This window comes from Elaeis guineensis, chromosome 11 (genome assembly GCF_000442705.2).
Source record: "Elaeis guineensis isolate ETL-2024a chromosome 11, EG11, whole genome shotgun sequence".
Taxonomy (NCBI): Eukaryota; Viridiplantae; Streptophyta; class Magnoliopsida; order Arecales; family Arecaceae; genus Elaeis; species Elaeis guineensis.
In genome coordinates, this window is record NC_026003.2 from 107,146,232 (window position 1) to 107,165,634 (window position 19,403).

Consider the following 19,403-nt stretch of genomic DNA (forward strand, 5'->3'; position numbering starts at 1 on the left):
GAAACGTTTTAGAGGAAAAAATTGCACGGGATCAAATGGACAGAGTAAGACAAGTCCTAAATGAAATATTTCATTCATATAATTATGAAAGGATTACAGCAAATGCAACAAGAAACAAGAAGAGAATAGATTTAGCTTCGGCCAATAAAAAATTACAAAGTCAGAATCCTTCCTGGCGAACCTTCAGGACTAGGATCAAGTACTATGGCCAACCTCTCCTGCTCTTCAGATCTGATCTTCAAAATATCGAGAAGGCTAGTGTCTACTTAAAAAAAAAGCTCGAAGACTTGTGCTTCGCATTCTCTAAACCTGACTCTGAAGGCTTAGCGAGATGTGCTAGCAATCCGAGCAGCCATCTTTTTTTGGACGGCTTCAAGCAAGACTCCCATGTTTTTAACTTTGTCTTCAGTGATCTTCCTAGCAGCTTCACTCTTTGCAAGCTTGACCCAAAGCTCCATCATCTCCTATCTTTCTTTTCCAATCATTTCAAGATGATCGGTGTTGGCCTGCTCGAATGAAGCAAAATCGAATTAGAATTTAGCCGATAGCCGTCGTTTCTTTTCCACCGTCAGATGACGATCAGCAATTCTCAACCGCTTTGAATGAAGTTCATCCTCAAGCTATCTTATTCAAATGATTAATCTCCATCGGGCCTTGCTTGCGGCCTTAGTGATCGCATCCCTTTCCTCCACCAATTTGCACTTTCGGATGATATAGTCGTGTAAGTTTTGCCAAGAACCCTCACAGACACAATTCGCCTGGATCGAAAGGCCTTCATTTTTCTTCATCATTATGAGTAACTCTTGTTCAGCTTTAGCTGCTATCTTTCTTGCCCTAGCAAGCACCTTCTATAGTGCCCCGATCTATAGCTGAAGTGGTAGCTCTGACATTATGGTTGAGGAACCAATACATCGTTTACGTTGGCTTAACTAAAAGTAGGCACTAAATATCAGAAGAGGCAATTTATAGAAAAAAGAGGCGACACTAATTGAAAGAAAAGAAGAACTTTCTTTTTCATTAATTTGAAAAGTTGTTTACATCGCTGTCAAGCTAAAGTAAGAAATACAAACAAAATCCTAAACTTTCCTAATCTCGGTCTAGGCTTCAATGGGAGACCCTGAAGCCCCTTCGACTGGCAGTGTTTCAGCTGAATTCAGGGGTTCAGTGGACATCACCGCTTCAGGCTCCGGTACCCCTTTAGCTTCAGATGAGATGGGTGCCGAACCCCCTTCGATTTCTACCTCTGTTGCCACCCCCAAAAATGTCAAGTCGATCGAGGTTGGAGAAGCACTCCACGATCTTCGCCCGACAATTCCTTTCTTCCATAGTATACGCTTCGAGGCCGAAGTCCACTTTGATCTTGGAAAGCTCCAAGGACTCTCGAAAAGCCTCCATGGCTAGTCATCCAACTTCGGTGATCCGACTCTCCATCCTCTTTTCAACCTCTAGGACTTCAACTTGAGCTGCTTGACACCTTTTCTTCTCCACGGCTAAGTCAGCCTCGGTCCTTATCCTTCTCTCCTCTGTCTTGACTTTGCCCACCTTTGTCCTCTCTAACTCATCCCTCAGACTTTCGACCGACTTGGCCTGAGCTTGGGCTTCAGCTTCTACAGCCTTCAATCTCTCTTATGCTTCGGCAAGCTTCTGCTCTGCTTCTCTTGCCGAGTTAACGAAGGCTGTAACATAATGCCCCAGCTAAACCAATCAAATTAAGTCAGTAGAAATACAAAAAAAATAAGAAAGATTTCAGAGTAATTTATTCGAACGAGGAAAGACACAGATTCCTTCTGCCGCACCCTAAGACTTTATTGCTCAATCCTCGAAACATTGGACTGGTGCAGCATCCCCTCTAAGGCCTTTTGGGCGACCTTGTAATCCTTGATGGTGGCACTCTCAGGGACTTCTACCGAACACTCCTACTGATCCACCTGGTCAAGAGAACGGGTTGACGTCTCCTCTCCCTGAGGGGCAAAAAAAGCCTCCAGTTCAAGGGCAGCAACCACTGAAGATGGAGCTGGAGGAACTTTTGTCAGTGGAAGGGGCACTGAAGATGCACCCCTGGCACTTGCCCCGATGGGCCGCAACTTCTTAACTACCCCTATGGCAATTAGGAGAGCCCCTATTCTCTTCTGTTGCTGGGTGCCCCCTCTTTGAAGTGCCTCAAGTTCTTGTTGAGCGCTCCTCTTTCAGAGTGCTTCAAGCTCCTCTGGCCTCATTCCTACATTACAGCACAATTAACAAAGTAAAATTTGGAGGAAAAGAAAAGGCTAAGGTTAGCTGAACTGACCTCCAAGATCAGCTGAACTCAGATCGACATGGAAGAGGGCCTGCTCCGATAGCAGATCTTTCATGGGAGAAATCTTATACTCCTGTAGTAGCTCAGAGCTATGAAGATCCTTCTCCTCTAGCTTCGGGACATCAAATACAGCCTCTCTTGGCCGACCTCAGCTTGATAATACTAGTGATTCAAGAGAAGGATCCGAAATAAAAAAAAATCGCTTCTTCCATCCGTAAACGAAAGTAGGAGCCCCCTTTATCAGGGTAGAAGTACCTTTCGAAAGAGAAACGTACCATCAATCTGTAGAACACCTCTTTAGGATAAAGAAAAATCGAAAAAGAGGAATAGATGGACGGACATCGGTCAAGGAACAAGTCACCATGAATGTGATGATGAAGCTGAAGGAATTAGGAATAAGAGAACAAGGGGAGAGGTTGAAGAAATAAAAAATTTTTATGATAAAGGGATGCACGGGTAACCGGAGCCCGATCTGGAATGACTTCTCATAGAGACTGATCCACCCCATAGGAGGGTTACCAATCCTACCACTGTCACCCAGGAGTTCTAGCTTGAAAGAATTCAGAATCCCATATCGAGCCCGAATTAAATCTAAATCCTTTGGACCTAGTATGGACTCGATCATGTCGGGCATGAAAGTTGATTCACCTTCATGTCCGGCACCATCCCCATCGACACTTTCATCCGGTGCCGAAGAATGGCTTAAAGACCAACTCCCATAGGAGCCCTCGGTGCCGACTATTAAGAATCAAGGGATAGAAAAGAGAAAAAAAAATGGTGGGAAGAAACAAGAACCCACCTATCAGTTGAGGAAAAAGAATGGAGGAAGAAACTACTGGCAAGGATGATTGGTGACCTGAGGAATTGGGAGCGAAAAAACTTTCAAAAACGAAAACTACAGAGTACTTAAAGAAAAAGCACTAAGCCGCATGCTCTAAACCCTCCCTTTAAGAGACAACCGCAACCCCAAATTTGAAATCATCGGCAACTGATAGCAAGAGAGCGCTTGGCACCTTTTCATTGGCCAGCGCAAATCTAGAAATGGCCTATTATGAGAAACTTCGAAAATACAGCGTGCAACCTTTCAAATCTTACAAAAATCGGTCCCTCTCCTCTAGCCATTAATGGTTGAATAACATAACAGCCTCTTTTTTGAAAGAATGCCCTCCTGACTCCAAACGAATGCATGCCCTCTGATAGCCTATTTCGCAAGTGCACGAAATCGCTCAAGTAATATAATGATAAATAAGAGATCGTTCTCACGAGGACTGAGTTTAATTACCAAAAATGAACGCTAATTTTACTAATATCTAAACGATCGAAACTGAATGACAATGAAAAATAAAATTAACTCTAAAGAACTCAATGAAAGCTGAATCAAAATTCGATTGATAAAGCACTAGGATATATCTGATTTCACTTGGACCAATTATCAATTCCAACTATTTCGATTAATAATCTAAATTTAATTATTAATGCAAGGATAAATAATCCTAAATTATTTAATAATCTCTCTCGAGTCTTATTAAATATACTAATTAAAACCTATAATCTATCTTCCAATAGTAAAATAGATTTCAATTAGTTCAATAAGCACAATGATTATTTCCAAAATCCCACAGGTTAAATCTTCTGCTCTCGCTCCAATTATTATTCCTATGATGTTTGTTATTAACTCCAATTTATAATCTTCTTTTCCAGTACCAATTATAAATCAAAATCAATCAAATACCAAAGATAATAATACTTAAAAGCATTAAGTACAAATAACAAACAATTGCATTAACAAAGAAAATTAATACAAGATTCTGGAATTGAAATTAAATCCAAGCTACATTAGGTACCCTAGCTAGAAATTTAGCTTTTCATCATATCAAAATCAAACTCAAGTATACTTGAATAAAACTCCAAAATCATCCTAACAATGAGTTCTAAAAAATAAATTCAAAGTAAACAAGAGAAAGAATTAAAAACTTGGAAGGAATTGCAGAGCCGAATGAATCCTCTCTTCAAATATTTCAGATACTCCAAACTCTCCTTGCTTGATTTCTAGCTTTCAAAGATGATTCTCCTCCTCTCTCCTGCTGGTGTTTTAAGATCCTTAAATAGGGCTAGGGCTAGGGTTAAGGTGGTATTTTTTCCATAATTTTATTCTATATATCATTCTTTTTATTTGGTATAGAATCTCTCCTCCTTTGGATAGGCTTTAAGCAACCACCAGCCATCTACTCCTTATGCTACCCAAATTTTTTAATTTTATTATGATTTCCATAATAAAAGAAGAAAAGGAGGCATGGTTAATTAGAGGAGAAGAATTTCTTCCTTTCTGGGTCCACAAAATCTGCAAAACAAAGTAAGGTTTCGGCTGTCCAAATCAAGTTTTTCAAGAATTGGTTCCAATTCTTTCTCAGTTTGCTCCTCATGCAGAATTAGTTTGGACTCTGATTTTCTTCTATTTAATTTTTTCCAAGATAGCTCTTTGCCACCTAAAATTGGTTGCCATATCAGATCTTTGTGCCAAGAAACACTAAGAAGAATCTGGGTGTATCGGGTGTTTCTTGTTGTGTCCAACATTGTTACCAACTTCAATCTACTGTAGCCACCTCATCTAGAATCCAAATTCAATTCTGTAAATTATGTTCCTTTCTTGCTTCTCTCAAAATTCTGTAGGATCTAATCTTACTCAATTTGGAGTCCTGTAGCTTACCTTTTAGGGGTCCTCACACCAAAATATCTAGAATTTAGATTGGTTGACTAGATGGGAGAGATTAACTGCTTGATTTATTTCCTGCACCTCTAGTTTCTTTTCTGACTGATGATGTCAAAAAAGATAAGGTGTGGGGTCCATTGATATCTTGATTTGGTTATTCTGCTTTGAGATGGACTCTGATTTTGATGCAAGACCTGATGATTCCGGATGACAAACCCTGCTGAATCGGACTCAACCAATTTCACTTAATTTGACCTTTAAAACATGGTTAAGCCCAATTAGGTGTGACCTGGCTCAATTACCTACAATTGACATAAAATATATCAGGTTCTTATATTTATTTAGTTAATTATTATACCAATTTTATCAAAATCATTAAAAACTAATAATAATAATTACTATAAAAATGCAATACATCACCCTCTATCACCTATTGTACTTCCATTCTCCAAATCATCTAAGCTTCGAACTTGGGAGTAAGGGGCATATGTTGGGGAATAATACCTCGACCATTACAAACTAATAGAAGTTGGGGTCTGACTTTGTCTAATGTGGTGTACCTTGAGTACTATTTGAGTTCTTCATTGATGACTAGCCTAAAGATTCTGGCTAGATGTTCCAAAGGAGTGCTTATGAGAAGACAGATTATATTAAGATTGGGAGGAGGTATCCCACTAGAGTCGGAGCTCGTCTTTGCCAACCATTGGGCGGAATCAATCCTAGGGGTTCAGCATCATCTTGTCCGCTTCGATCTCTACGGTCTGCATATCACCCAAAGATATGAACCCTTGACCACTTACTTTGAAGAATGATCAAAGATCGGATGGATGATCTCTGCCTAGGATCCAAGCTAGAAAATGCCAATCAATTCCATCGGTGCAGACCCATAGGACTTTGTCATCCAATCGCATCATCCCATTTATTAGCCGCACACAGGTCAAGCACATATCACATCACCATCCTTGAGTAAATTTATGGCCGCTGTTAGAGGTATTTAAACACCTCACACGGTCCCGTGTGATGGACATAATCGTAATGACCTCTTGTCCTTTCACCCTTAATTTTAATCCCCTCTGGAGAAGGGATCCTAACCAAAGTTGCAGCACCGACCCCCGACTCAGCTCTGGCTTCCAGCACCTTAACCGATCCATACATTAGCCAGTTCCCCCCAAAGTGACATACAAGCGCCACGCATTGAGCTATGGAAGGCCCAACTATCTTTGAAGATTTTGAGTCAATCCTTACGCCTAATCAATCTTTGAATCATATACTATTACAACTTATTGTATATGGAGAGGCTGACCTTCCCCAAGCCCCATGCGGTGGGCTAAACCGACCCTTAGATCGCATCGAGCCCCGCTTGTCCAACCCCCTGCTGATTTCAGATGGCGCATTCTGAGGACATTTCTTAGCATTCCCCCCAATCCACCGATCCCTGCTGCTATCAATTAATGAAGAGGCCGATCGATCGAGATCGGCCAATTCTCATGACCGACACCTTCTAGCAATAAGGGTGTCCACCAGCTCTCAGACTTTGGCGCATCGGACAACAGCCCTCCATCTAAAGTGTGGATCAAAGTACACTAATTATGACTTCTTGTCTGTATAAGTCAAGTCAAGGTACACTATCCCACGCCATTATTCCACTTGTAACCCACGCACTGGGTAAACCTACATCACGTAGATTTCTTTAATTGACTATGCGCCATATAGCTCCATGTGATAGGACGCAATCGGAATAACTTTCTGTCTCCCCTCAATTGACCTTTGCCCATCCCCATTAATGGGGGGCAGACGGGGCTCTTGGAAAATGCACGGATAATGGACCACCTGGACATCGGGCTCAAGGTCAGGGGAAGCTCATTTTTGGTGTTATCCCCGAGGATTCTGAGCCGATCCTTACTCTTAATCGGACTCTGGGTCCTTCACTATTATAACATATCATTTCAGAACAGTTGGCCCCTATTATACTGACCCTCTGAATAGGACCTCATAAAGAGCCCTCCAGTGTCCACACTTCTACTGCCGATCCCGACCTCCGTCAACCAATAGATGGGCGAGTTCGAGCAAACTGACCGACCCCCCTGACCGACACTCTCCGTCTAATGGTAGGGACTTCTATTGGCCCTCAGACTTTGGCATCAAGAGAGAAATCAAACATCAGACTACAGCCATACATCTAAAAAATAGGTCGAAAGACTAATTATGATTTTTGTCTAAATACATCGAGTCAGGATACATCATCTTGGTGTGCCATTTTACTCATCGTACGCATGCCCGTTAAGCCCCCATCACGTCACCTTCCCTGTCAGTGGTGCATCAGACAAAAGTCTACTTGACAGTGATACATGTGGCATGACCTGTATGGCCCACCATTATCATCAATCTCTCTATAAATAGAGATAAAGAAGAGACCCTCAGGTATGTGCGCATGTGCCCATAATACTTTGTGCTCTCCTGTGATTTCTTCTCTTTCTCCTGTATTGCGTCAGATTTCTGATTTGATCGTCGGAAGGTCCCCACCGGAGCCAATTTTGATTGGAATTTATTTTCCAGGATCATCGCTTCGGTGATCTGTAGTTTATTCCGGTCATCTTCGTATGCGGTCGAGAATCTTCCGTGACATATCCTTTTACACAACCGGAGATAGTACTATGGATGAAAATCTTATATCTATGTGGCGTGTTAAGCTGGACTCTGGTACCAGCTAGACATCATTTTCCCAAAAGTCACCTTAATTGTACGGCTACGAATCATCCACCTAAGAATAACGAAGCTCACCTCTAGCTAGTCTACCCTGGAAGCATTTGGTAGTAATTAGAAAACATCAAAACAGTATCTAGAAATGGTGCTTCCTCTGTTGGACTGATGTGTATTTTTGATTTCTAAGGACTTGAATACTGGCTCATACTATTGCGTTTTAAATAACCCCACAAAATAAGAACTTGAATTCAAACGCCGACTAACGAAACATTCCAGACTAATTTCCACCTAAAAGGAAATTAAATGACACAAAATAGATTACTATATGACGCAGTTACTATCAAAGATTACCTATTGCACTGACAAAAAACAGTCCAACAGATACTTTAATTGTCAATTTGACGCGTCCTTGATATCGAATCGCCTGTTCCGCAAAACGATTGCGAGAAGCTGTATGACCTGGGTGAGGGAAGATCACAACGCATTGGAGGTCCGAGGTGGCATTGGAGTCGAGACTAAAGGTGCAAATGGGTCAGGTTGATCCGCGACCCAACCTATGGAGATCCAATTCTAACCGTTTAAAAGGACTGTGGATTCAAATCGAGTTTTAAAATTGGATCCATTCTATTTTTTGGATCGGGTCAGGATTTACTAAATTTGGACCCGACCCACTTGAATATTTAGATTTATATAAATCTTATGCTCAATGATCCGATTTGATCTGAACCCATTATATGATCTAAATCTATTATATACCTGCATGGACTAAGCATAAATTACAGTGGACTGTCCATCTACACCATATTATCTTCTTCTCTTCCCACTCCACAGCTGAGTGGCATCCACTGGTTCAAATGATGGAGTCTCCAACAAATATTATCTTTTTTCTTTCCACCTCTATAAGAAATCCTTCGCATCAAATCTATACAATCTTACGAACTCAAAAAATTTAGAGAATTAGTAGGAAATAGATATTTCACTTCTAATTGTATCCCATGACCAACTTCTATATGTATATGAGGTACATCTTGGTAGTTTCTTGAGATGTAATTGTCACATGTTGATGACCACTCCAAAAATCATTGTATCGTGAGTGTCATTAGAAGGTAAATTTGTAAGATCATTTTCAACTCCAATCATAGAAATCGATTGAATAGCTATAGCTAATGCCCATTAGTTAATTTGACCCACAATCTAACTCAAACTTAATCTGGATTCGAACCAGATCCGTATTTCATTGGGTCAAAAAAATTGATCACGGATCCAATTCAACCCAACCTGATCTTTGATTAGATTGGATTTGAGTCCAATATTAAGATCCGATCAAAGAACCGGATCGGATAGGAATCACTGATGATTCGATTTGATCCGATCCATTTGCATCCCTAGTCGAGATCAACAGCGGCCAGTAGAGGTTAGTGGTGAATCGGAAAATGGATTGGCATGGGGATAGGTCACGAGGTAAATCCTTCGCATGAAAGCTGAATTCATCTTCCTGAGCACGAGTCCACCCGTGGGATCATCCACTGTTCCCTTTGAGAGCTATTCATGTGCAGATTGCAAAGGGACTAGTGGACGATCCAACAGTGGATTTGTGCTAAGAAAGATGATTTTTGTTTTGCATGAAAGACAACCCCGATTCACTCGGTGCCCTACCTAGGAGTATTCGGTAAACATTTGCATTTTCATGGCAGGTTTCGTAACAAGCAATGGCTGCTTTTCTAAGCGGGCTAACGGTGGATAATTTTTTGTAGGGCAGAGTCTCACTAAGGCTGCAAATAGATCGGATTGATCTATGATCCAACTCAATCTAATCCATATTAAAGAGCATGTAAGGTCGAATCAGATTCTAATTTAATTCGACCCAAACCCAATATACCATAAGGACTCAAATCCTTTTAAGCCTCTAAGTCATGATTTAAAACTTGTACGTGCAATATCTTTGATATAAGAATATATTTAAAATTATTTTCATATCCTAATTTGATTTGAGATCAATATTATTCATTATCTATTTTTGTGTAGTTAAAAGTAATTGGCTATGTCGTAATTAAAATGTAGTTAGCTATGTTTAACTTGATCCAACCTTAACCAATTTTTTTTGGGTTTGGACGAGGTTATACTTTAACCCGACCTAATTTGAATGATCCGTTGGATTAAAAATTTTAGCTATGGGCCCAACCCGATCCAATCTTTTATTGGATTGTATCTAGGTGTAACATTATGACTCGATCAAAAAATTGAATCAGGTTAGGGTCACTCGTGGTCCAATCCAACCAGATCCATTATTTGTAATGTTTGGGCTGGTTAGATTTTTGTATCTCTTTATATATATATATATATATATATATATATATATATATATATATATATATATATATATATATATATATATATATATATATTGTTAGAATTTGACGCCTCGAGATTCAGTCCACATTGAGCCCACATCGAGGTTCGCGGCGAAAAACGGAGTCCAACGAGACCAAGATCATCTGAAACGGAGCTCGGATGGAGGAGATACGAGCTTTTGAAGTCGGCACGAGATTCGAGGCGACAAAGGACCGCCGGTGACCGGCGGCGGGCGGTAGCGGCGCGGCCGCAGGCGGCGGCGCGCGGGATGCGCGACCCAGGCCCGCGCGGGACACGCGACCCAGGCGGGCGCGCGGCCCAGCCTGGCGCGCGGCCCAGCCGAGCGCGCGCAGGCCCGCGCGCGGGAGCGGGCCAGCCCAGGCGGCCTGCTGGCTGTTTGCCCCGGTCCACCGTGGACCGGGCGGTCCACAGATGAGCCTGTGGACCGCGTGGACGTTTCCCACGCGTTTCTCACGGTCCACGGCACTATTTCGTGGACCGGAGCGCGATCGGACAGCCCAGAGATATTGCGGTCTTGATCCGACGGTCCAGGAGGTTTTTTGGCTTTATTTAGGACTCCTAATCCCTCTCTAATCTAGTTTTAAACCACGTTTAAGCCTTTAAAAAGGCCTGTGACGAACAAACAGTGGTAGTGGTTGGTTTTCTCGCACCGTACGAACCCGAGAAGAGAGAGAGAGGCAGAAGCGCTGAGAGAGAAGGAGCAGGAGGCTCCTAGACAGCGGTCGCCAGGCACTTCAGGGGTTCAGGGGGTCTTCCAAGAGAGAGAGTGAGCTTTTGTGAGGAAACTTCTAGTGAGAGAGAATTGGGTGTACAAGGGTTGAGGGTGAGGTCTCCTCTTGTAAAATTTTCTTTTTCATAGTGAAGTTTGTATGCCCCGTGGAGGCGAGCCTTTTTGTGGCTGATCCACGTATTTTGATTGTTTTTCTTTTATTTTGTTTCTTCTTTCTTCCTGCTGCATCACGTGGTACTGAAAAGATCTTGAGAGGTGGTATCCTGGTCAGACATCCACCCAACATATATATATATATATATATAAAGTTAGATGAATTATACATGTCTTATATGAATACATTCAATAAAATCAGATAAGTATGAAATATCATGAAAAGCAATGGAGACAGTTGACAAGTTGATCCATAGCACTTCTCCATGATGCACCACATAAGATGTAACCTAGTCCACACTCTTGTTTACCTCTCAGTAGACATGCTAAGCACCTAGGGATATACACTCTCTTGATATCTTTCATATATCATACAAGAAGGGTGTGCAATAGTCATCCTAGCCTATCCCTTAGGCCACAGTAGTTGAAGTATCCTCGATGATTATGAGGCCAGTTTTCAAAATTAGCCTTACATAAATAATGCCCATCAAGGCCGCCCTTAGTCCTGCTCCAATAGTTGAGATATTAAATTTGACTTCTGCCAGTAGCTACAAACCTGAAATCCGGGCATCAGATTACGAACCTAGCTCTGCCTTTGTTATCACCATAAATCACATTATCGTTGAAGTTGATCTTAAGGAAACTCAGGGGTAGAGGCTCCTATGATAAAAGCCAACTGCATAGCTATAAGAGCAGAAGAGGAATCCCAAGTATCCCAAGCTATCATAGTCTCTCTAGCAAAAGATGGGTGAATGATCTGAATATCATGAATTAGAGCCCTTTTCTGAGCAAACCTCATTGGCTAGCTACTTCCCTCAGAAACATAGACATCCCTACCTAGCTAGTTGTGATAGGAAATGTGAGCAGCCCTGATGCCTTAAGATTTGGAGCACTATGAATACTCCCCTACAAGAACTCAAAAAAGGTGTGGACTGGCATCATGAACCGAAAGATCATCAGGAGAAACTAGTCAGCCTTCATACATGCACTGCTCTCTAGCATTGAAATGAGACATGTCCAGCTGTCTCAACATCTGTAACATAACAGGGTCGGTTGGGGAGACGTTCATCCTTCAATCACTCAAAATCCCCTCATAAGGAGACGACCTTAAGCTACCTCTCAGATAAATAGACCAACTCTAAGATTAACCCCGAACCTCCAAATCCAAGCTCTATCTAATCTCCGGGCCGGCTCACTTCTAAATAGATGTTAAAGATCCCTGGCCTTCACCTTCGAATTGTAGAAAGACCTCCAAACCCTCGTGTCATGGATGTCATAAGGAGGAATTACGAGAGAAAGGAAAGGACCTTCTTGACCAGCCAATCTCCAAACACGTGGGCGACTAGAGCAGTATTCCATCTGTCTCCTTAGGATGGAACTTGCATGCTCACCTTGACCTCCATGTTAACTATGATCAGCTACCGTCTCATAAGAAGGTCAGAAAACCAAACATCCTCCATCACATCCATAGTTTTTTTTTTTTTTTTTTTTTTTTTTTTTTTTTTTTTTTTTCACTTTGTGCTATCGTTTGATCTATCCAATCATTGTTTTTTTCATTTTTCATTTTTCTTTTATTTTTTTATATTTTAAGCAAGCATAAAGAGGGCCTATGCTATAATATTATCTTGCTTTTAGGTCTTCCCGCAACCGATGAGCAGCCACGAATCAAAGGAAAATCAAGTCAATGATGTTATAAAGATGAAGCTGATTTCTTTATGGTTGAAACAAAGATGAAGCTGATTAATTATTGAGAACAGGGCCATTGGAAAATAAATTTGGAGGAATGGGAAACTAAAAGCAACACTAGGTAGCCCTAATTTCATGTGCCCGAAAAATTGCTCCCACCACATGGCATAAAAACATTGTGTAACTTATTGGAATTGATGCGATACATTAGAAATTAAGGAAAGGTCTATAATGATCATCACTGAACTTCATTGTTATTTAGGAAATCTCTATTTAGATTATGAATGCTTAATATATAAGAGACTTGCTTAACTTTATAAAGTTTTTAAATAGAAAAGTGTCTAGTATCAAGTTACTTTCAATGGTCCTAACTCAGTTGATGCAAGTTAATGAATGCTAGATACAACCCATGTTTGAATCTTACCCTCACCCAATGTCGGTGGAGTTTTACTTCCCATTTATTTCCATGGAACTATGGAAGGTGCCAATAATAATGGCGGCACCGTCTTAGGTCATTCTGGCAATAACATGAACCAATAGACTGATGTATATCCAACAAGAAATAAAAACTCACCAAGTATAGCAGTCTGATAGTAATTAAACAATCAGAACGAGGAGGTTGTCATAGAGTAACTAATATTTGATGAGCAAAGATTGATCCTACCGTTGGTAGGTTAATGAAGGTTTCTGAGAGGGGCATTATTTGGAGGAATCACCATTATTGGAGTCATGCAAGCAGGTCCAAGTACACAGGCATACGATGCCTACGACAAGGAAATGAAGCTGTAGCTGTCAGATGCCGTAATGATTCTAGTCATTTTAGCACAATGAGATGTTTAATAATAAGACAGCCACAAGACAACGGTTACAGCATGATGATGAGAGTTTTGACAGGATCCAATATCCTGGTACTAATATAATCAGGGGAATCTTATCAGACTGGCTCATTATATGCTGTCAAAGAATTGATCGTTTTCTTTCTACTCTGAAACTGGAGTAGGCAATGGCCTATTTGAGAAGAAAGCTTCCAAATTGCCCATGACCACCTCAAGCAGCCCATGAAATGACTCCGGTGTGAACACAGCTTGATGATGTGTCAGTACAACATTGTCCATGTGAAGGAGCTCTTGGGGCACAACTGGTTCATTCTCGAACACATCGAGACCAGCACCTCCAATCTCTCCTTCCATTAAACACCTGACTAATTCCTTCTCGTCAACAAGAGCCCCACGCCCTACGTTGATGATAATGCCATCTTTCCCTAATGCTAACATGACTTCCCTGTCGATGATATGGTGTGTTTCAGCAGTCAATGTACAAGTTGTAACCAGAACATCGCTTTCAGCAGCAAGGTCAGTAACATTTGAGAAAAACTGGTGCGAGACAGATGGCTTCTTTCTTCTTGAGTGGTATAAGATAGTGCAGCCGAAGGCCTCGAGCCTTCTTGCAACTGCTGATCCAATGCTTCCTAGACCGATAACACCAACTCGTTTTCCACCCAGCTGTGACATCATAAAACAGGATATCAACACACCAGCATAGATGATTATCTAAAGATCAACATGTACAAAATTGTCATGATTAATCTTCATGTCAAAATGGACCAGTGGTTGCACATCAGCATAGAGAGTGAAACATGGGAAATCAAGTGTTATGGAAATTATTGACAGTTGGACTAAGCAGCCGGAAAGATATCGAGTATCCTAAAACTTGCTGCCATAAAATGCTGTAGGTATTTATGTCCTAAGAATAAAGGAGCTAATCATTTGACCTAGCAATATCAAATTCCCTAGAAGTAACTGGAAGTAATTGCAGAACATCAAGAAAGTTTCTGGCAGTAATGCTTCATAAGTGAGATGACTTGAGACTGTTTCAAAGGAGGTGACTTGGACTGTTTCAAAGGAGGTCTAAATTAGCACCAAAAAGTCATTTTCTTAATTAGTCACGGAATTTGCATTTTGGCAATGAGGTTAAAGGAGGTCTAAATTAGCACCAAGGAGTCCTTTTATAGTCAGAAATTTTATAGTCCTTTTATAGGCATGAACCTTAGGAATACATGGATCACCCGAGAAGAGTTGCAACGGATTCCTACGGTTCTAGTCTCACTAGTCCTAAGGTTTGTTCAGCTTCCTCAAATTTCTCGATCCGATCTGAGTCTGGTTCATATACTTCTTCCTCCTCAGATTCTATTGCCTCAGGCTTGTTAGTCTCAGGTTTGGGCTCATCGATAAAAAAGGCGCAGGTAGGGCACTGAGCCGCTACATGACCAAATCCTTGACACCTAAAGCACCTCATGACTCTCGGTCCCTCTCCTAGAATACTCTTATTCTTTTCGTCTTTCCTTACTGGTGGATTAGAGGTTGGATTCTGGGGTTTTCGAGTAGGGGTCTAACTTGATCCTGGTCTAGGTTCTGAGGGTATTGATCGAACAATCTCGGTCTTTCGAACTATCGAACGATGGTACCTCTTAACATCCTAGGCTATCTAGTATGCATGATCTAGGATCATAACTTCACGCAAATAAAGTTTACGCTGCAGTTCCTCATGTAGCCCAACTCTAAATCTAGAAAGGATCACAAATCTATCCTTATTAACACCATACCGCATCTGGAATTCATTGAATTTGGCTATTTATTCTGATACGGGTCGGTTATCTTGGGATAGTCGTCACCACTAGTCCATCAGTCGCTGCCTATAAGATACAGGTAGTTACTTCTCTTACAGTTTCTCCTTCATCTCTACCCAAGTCTCTATAGATTCATTCTTATGGTGTTCAATCAAGATCTAAACATTGTGCCAGTACAACTTGGTCTAACCTAACAGTTTCATCTTAACATACCGAATCTTTCTACCTTCAGTCATATCGTACCACTCGAAGAAGTGGTCCATGCTCGCTTTATAGTCTAAATATCCTTTGGGTCTAAATGCCCATCAAAGCTAGATGCATCAACCTTTGCACTTCTTACTATTCGGTCATCTAGATCAACAGATTCACGCTGGGGTCGTCCTTCTAGACACTGACCTACTTGTAGACCTAACCTTAAACCTTGAGGTAGGGTCTGCTTAGTCTGCACTAAAAGCACTGGCAGGATCTCTGGGTTTAATTCTATAGTCTGATTCCTTCGAACATCCTCTAAGTCTCCTATTCTTTGACCATAATTCTACACCAAATGGGTCAAGTTGTCTAGCCTCTCCAAGATGGCCCCCATCATAGGATTACTGCTTGAACTCGGTTGATCCGATATGGGTGGATACTCAATTTCAGTTTGGGTACGCATGCAATACAATTAATCTAAAGATTACCTAGACCTAAAACTCGATGCGCAATGAATCGAATAAAGCATGAATTGAATCTATTGCTCAATTCTGTCAACCAGTCAAGTAAGGGGTATAGTTGTAGGAGGCTCTCCTTGCTCTCACAAGGACCTAATTAGAGAACCATGAGCTAGCTTCGATATTTGCCTCTTAACCGCTTATCTTAGACATCAATTTTGAGAGTGGATTGCAGACTCAACTCATACTAAGTTTCAACGAATCACACGAACTGACTCAGTTGAATCCTAAGACTGACGTCTAATTAATTTTAAATTAAACTTTTGGGTTCTAAGATGCAAGTTGGTGGTTTATGAGCTAAGAAAGGGTGATAAAATCTCCACCTTATCTTATAATAATGGGTGTGCCCTTAATTAAGTTATAAATGATGCAATACAGCACAACCAGAATTTCAGCAGAACAAGTTCAGACTTACGGGTCGAATTCACAAATGATCTTGATATTAGCCTGGGATCAAACAATCAAGATTTGAAATCCTACGAATCTAGTTTCCAACAAAATAAGTTTTATAATTTTTGGATTCTCATTTAATAAATTATGAATTTTCTTTTGCTGCTTGCACAGAAGAAAGTCCTGCACGCGAACAACAGGGAAACAGAGAACTGTTCAGATAATTTTAGAAAACAAAATGGTAGAATTTTGAAGAGAAATTTCAGGGGCGGATTTCTTATTGAATAAAGTCTCTAAAATAGTAGAAATTATATTTTTTTGATTTTCATACAAATAAAAATGAATTTCTCAAGGACTGCTGCGCGAAACAGAAAACTGTGCAGAATGCAAAACCTAATCAAAACCTAGGGCTCTGATACCAAATCTGATGCGAGAAAGGCATGCAGATGAAGATGCAACTAACTTCTTCTTCCTTTTCAGCAATCAAATAATAAACAGTAGCAAATCTAACAAGATCTAAACTTTCAAGAAAGAAAAGCATTAATTAAAGTAGGTGGATCTTTCAAGCATGTATAGTTGTTCCTTTAATTTTAAGAATCTAGGATCGAAGGCAATTAAGAAATCTTCTTTTTGATTAGGCTTCACAATTCAGATTCAGATCTAAAAAAATATAAGAAGATGAATTTTACTTATCAACAATAACGATCTTCTCAATAGATCTATCAAGATTCAGCTCAGATGATCGCTCGATTCAACCTTAGAGAAGTTAGATTGCTGCAGACGGTGGTGATCCCAATCAGTGGTAGAACTTCACGAATCCAAAATTAAGGCACCTTCAGGCGTTACTCCGGATCGACGTCTCAGATAGTAGATGGCATGTGGAGAGATGGTGGTTTTTTTGATCTTGGCACAGGGATGAGTTCAAGCACAGAGAGAAAAACTCAAAAGAAGAGAGGAAGAAACCAAGAAGGGGAAAAGGATCTTTAGATTGGAGAAGAAAACAATAGCTCTATTTTCTTTTTTATTCTTTTTTTTTTAAGTCTAAAACCTTGTGGGTTTTTATAGACTGAATAAATCATATCCAACAATTTAATTTCAAACCAAGATAAGATAACAAATTTCAAACCTAGACAAGATAACAAATTTCAAACCTAGATAAGATAACAAGCTCTTGACTTCAAATCTAGGAACTTATCTAAAAGAAACATGATAAACTAAAATAATATAAAATAATTTTAAAAATAAATAAAAAATCTTCAAATCCACATGTCGGCTTCAGGTTGCTGATCTGCGCCGTCTTCGTTGATAGACCTGAAATTTGAACTTAGATGCGGTTCCTTGATTTAGCTGGCGCCAACACAGTTCCTCTTTTTTTGGTCTTCTTCATGGTGCAGGCTAGAAAATTGGGACTCTCCTTTGGGCAGCATTAGAGGTCCATTAAGGCTCCAACTTGACTGGTGACGCAATGCAAAGGTAGCATACAAGTAGCATATATGACAATCTAAAATAGTAGCTACTAACATACTAAAAATAACAACTTATTAAAGTATGAGAACTCTTATTGATGTAGTTAGACTTGGCTTAGTCAAGTCAGATGGTGGCTTGCGAACTAGTGTCTGTACCACTATATTTCACTAGTCATCACCCCATATGCTTTCTTCCTATCATGGCAAAGTAGAGCAACATTCATAAGCCAATCCTCAATGCTCAATTGCAAAATCACGACATCACAATCTCACACTCATTATTTTTTAACAGATCCACAACTATGAAAATATAAAATGGTTCAATTCAGATCTGAGACTACATAGACTGTTGTACAATAGTTTGTAATTTATCTATAACAAAATTCCTCAGTCTCTGAATCACATCGTCCAAAAATGAAGAAAACCTTCTACATCACCAACAATATATCATCCGAAAAACCTTCACTTATTAGAAGTTAGAATTTGCTTTGTAAATTAATGAGCAAAGGTTCATGCTAAAATCCCACTTCAATTTATCCTCAATCCTCTTTAATCTCCAATAATCCACATTAGAGTTTTCATTTATAGCATTCCTATCAACAACCCGTAGCATTTTCAAGTCGAATGGACATTAATTATGTTACCATCATCAATGGCAGTCGAGAATCAATGAAGTTTGGAGGTGTTTGGTTGGGAGGAGTGGGAGTCTGGAATCGGAATGGGTGACTCCCATTCCAACCATTTGATTAGAAGGAGTTTCATTCTGATTTCGATTTCAAGATGGAATAGAAATATAGAGCTCAATCCCAACTCTCATCTATGGATTCAATTTTTCATTCCAATTTCGATTTCGATTCTGATTTCGATCACAAACCAAATACTTTGGAGGATTTGACCATTTCAATTTTGATTTTCATTTTCATTCTGATTTTGGTTACGAACTAAACGCCCCTTAAAAACAACCGGAAGAAGAGGAGAAGGGACAAGAAGTGACCTTGCGACCGAGTGGATGGTCGCCCTTGATCGGCCAGAGTCCTCGCCGCACATACCGATCAGACGCAGAGATCTTGTGCAGGACATCGATCAACAGAGCCACCGCATAATCCGCAACATCATCAGTGAAGGCGTTCCCGGCGTTGGTTATGGCGATGCCCCTGCGCCGGCACGCAGCGACATCAATATGATTGACCCCGGCGCTGGAGGCCACCACGAGCTCCAGCCGGGGGAGGCAGGCAAGAAGCTCGGCGTCGACGGGGGTAGGACCGGAGCAGAGGAGGGCCCGGACGGCGCAGGCGTGGGCGGCGAGGAATTCTTCTCGGGGGAGGGGGGACTCCCAGGGCTTCAGGAAGCGGAATTTGTGGGTGAGCGCGACATGGAAGTGGGGGAAGAGAGGGGGGAGGAGGAGGACGAGGGGAAGCTCTCGCTCTCCGGCCGGCGTCTCCGCCGTGTGGTTTTCGACCGACATCCTCGCTGGCGTGGGGGCGAACCGGCAGAGAAGGTGACGACTTTTGAGTACAGGGACCGAGAGCTTGGGGACTGTGCGGTGGAAATTGGGGGCGGGGA

At 41.0% G+C, this 19,403-nt stretch overlaps 1 protein-coding gene across 1 annotated transcript; it reads right to left on the reverse strand.

The window, feature by feature from the left end:
* Positions 1 to 13,242: 13,242 nt before the first annotated feature.
* On the reverse strand, positions 13,243 to 19,394 carry LOC105054286 (glyoxylate/hydroxypyruvate reductase HPR3). Its single transcript, XM_010935779.4, has 2 exons — positions 18,835 to 19,394; positions 13,243 to 14,153 (listed from the first exon to the last, which is right to left on the reverse strand). The coding sequence occupies exons 1-2, from the start codon at positions 19,303 to 19,305 to the stop codon at positions 13,632 to 13,634; spliced, it is 993 nt and encodes a 330-aa protein (XP_010934081.2). The 5' UTR covers positions 19,306 to 19,394; the 3' UTR covers positions 13,243 to 13,631.
* Between the last annotated feature and the right edge of the window lie 9 nt (positions 19,395 to 19,403).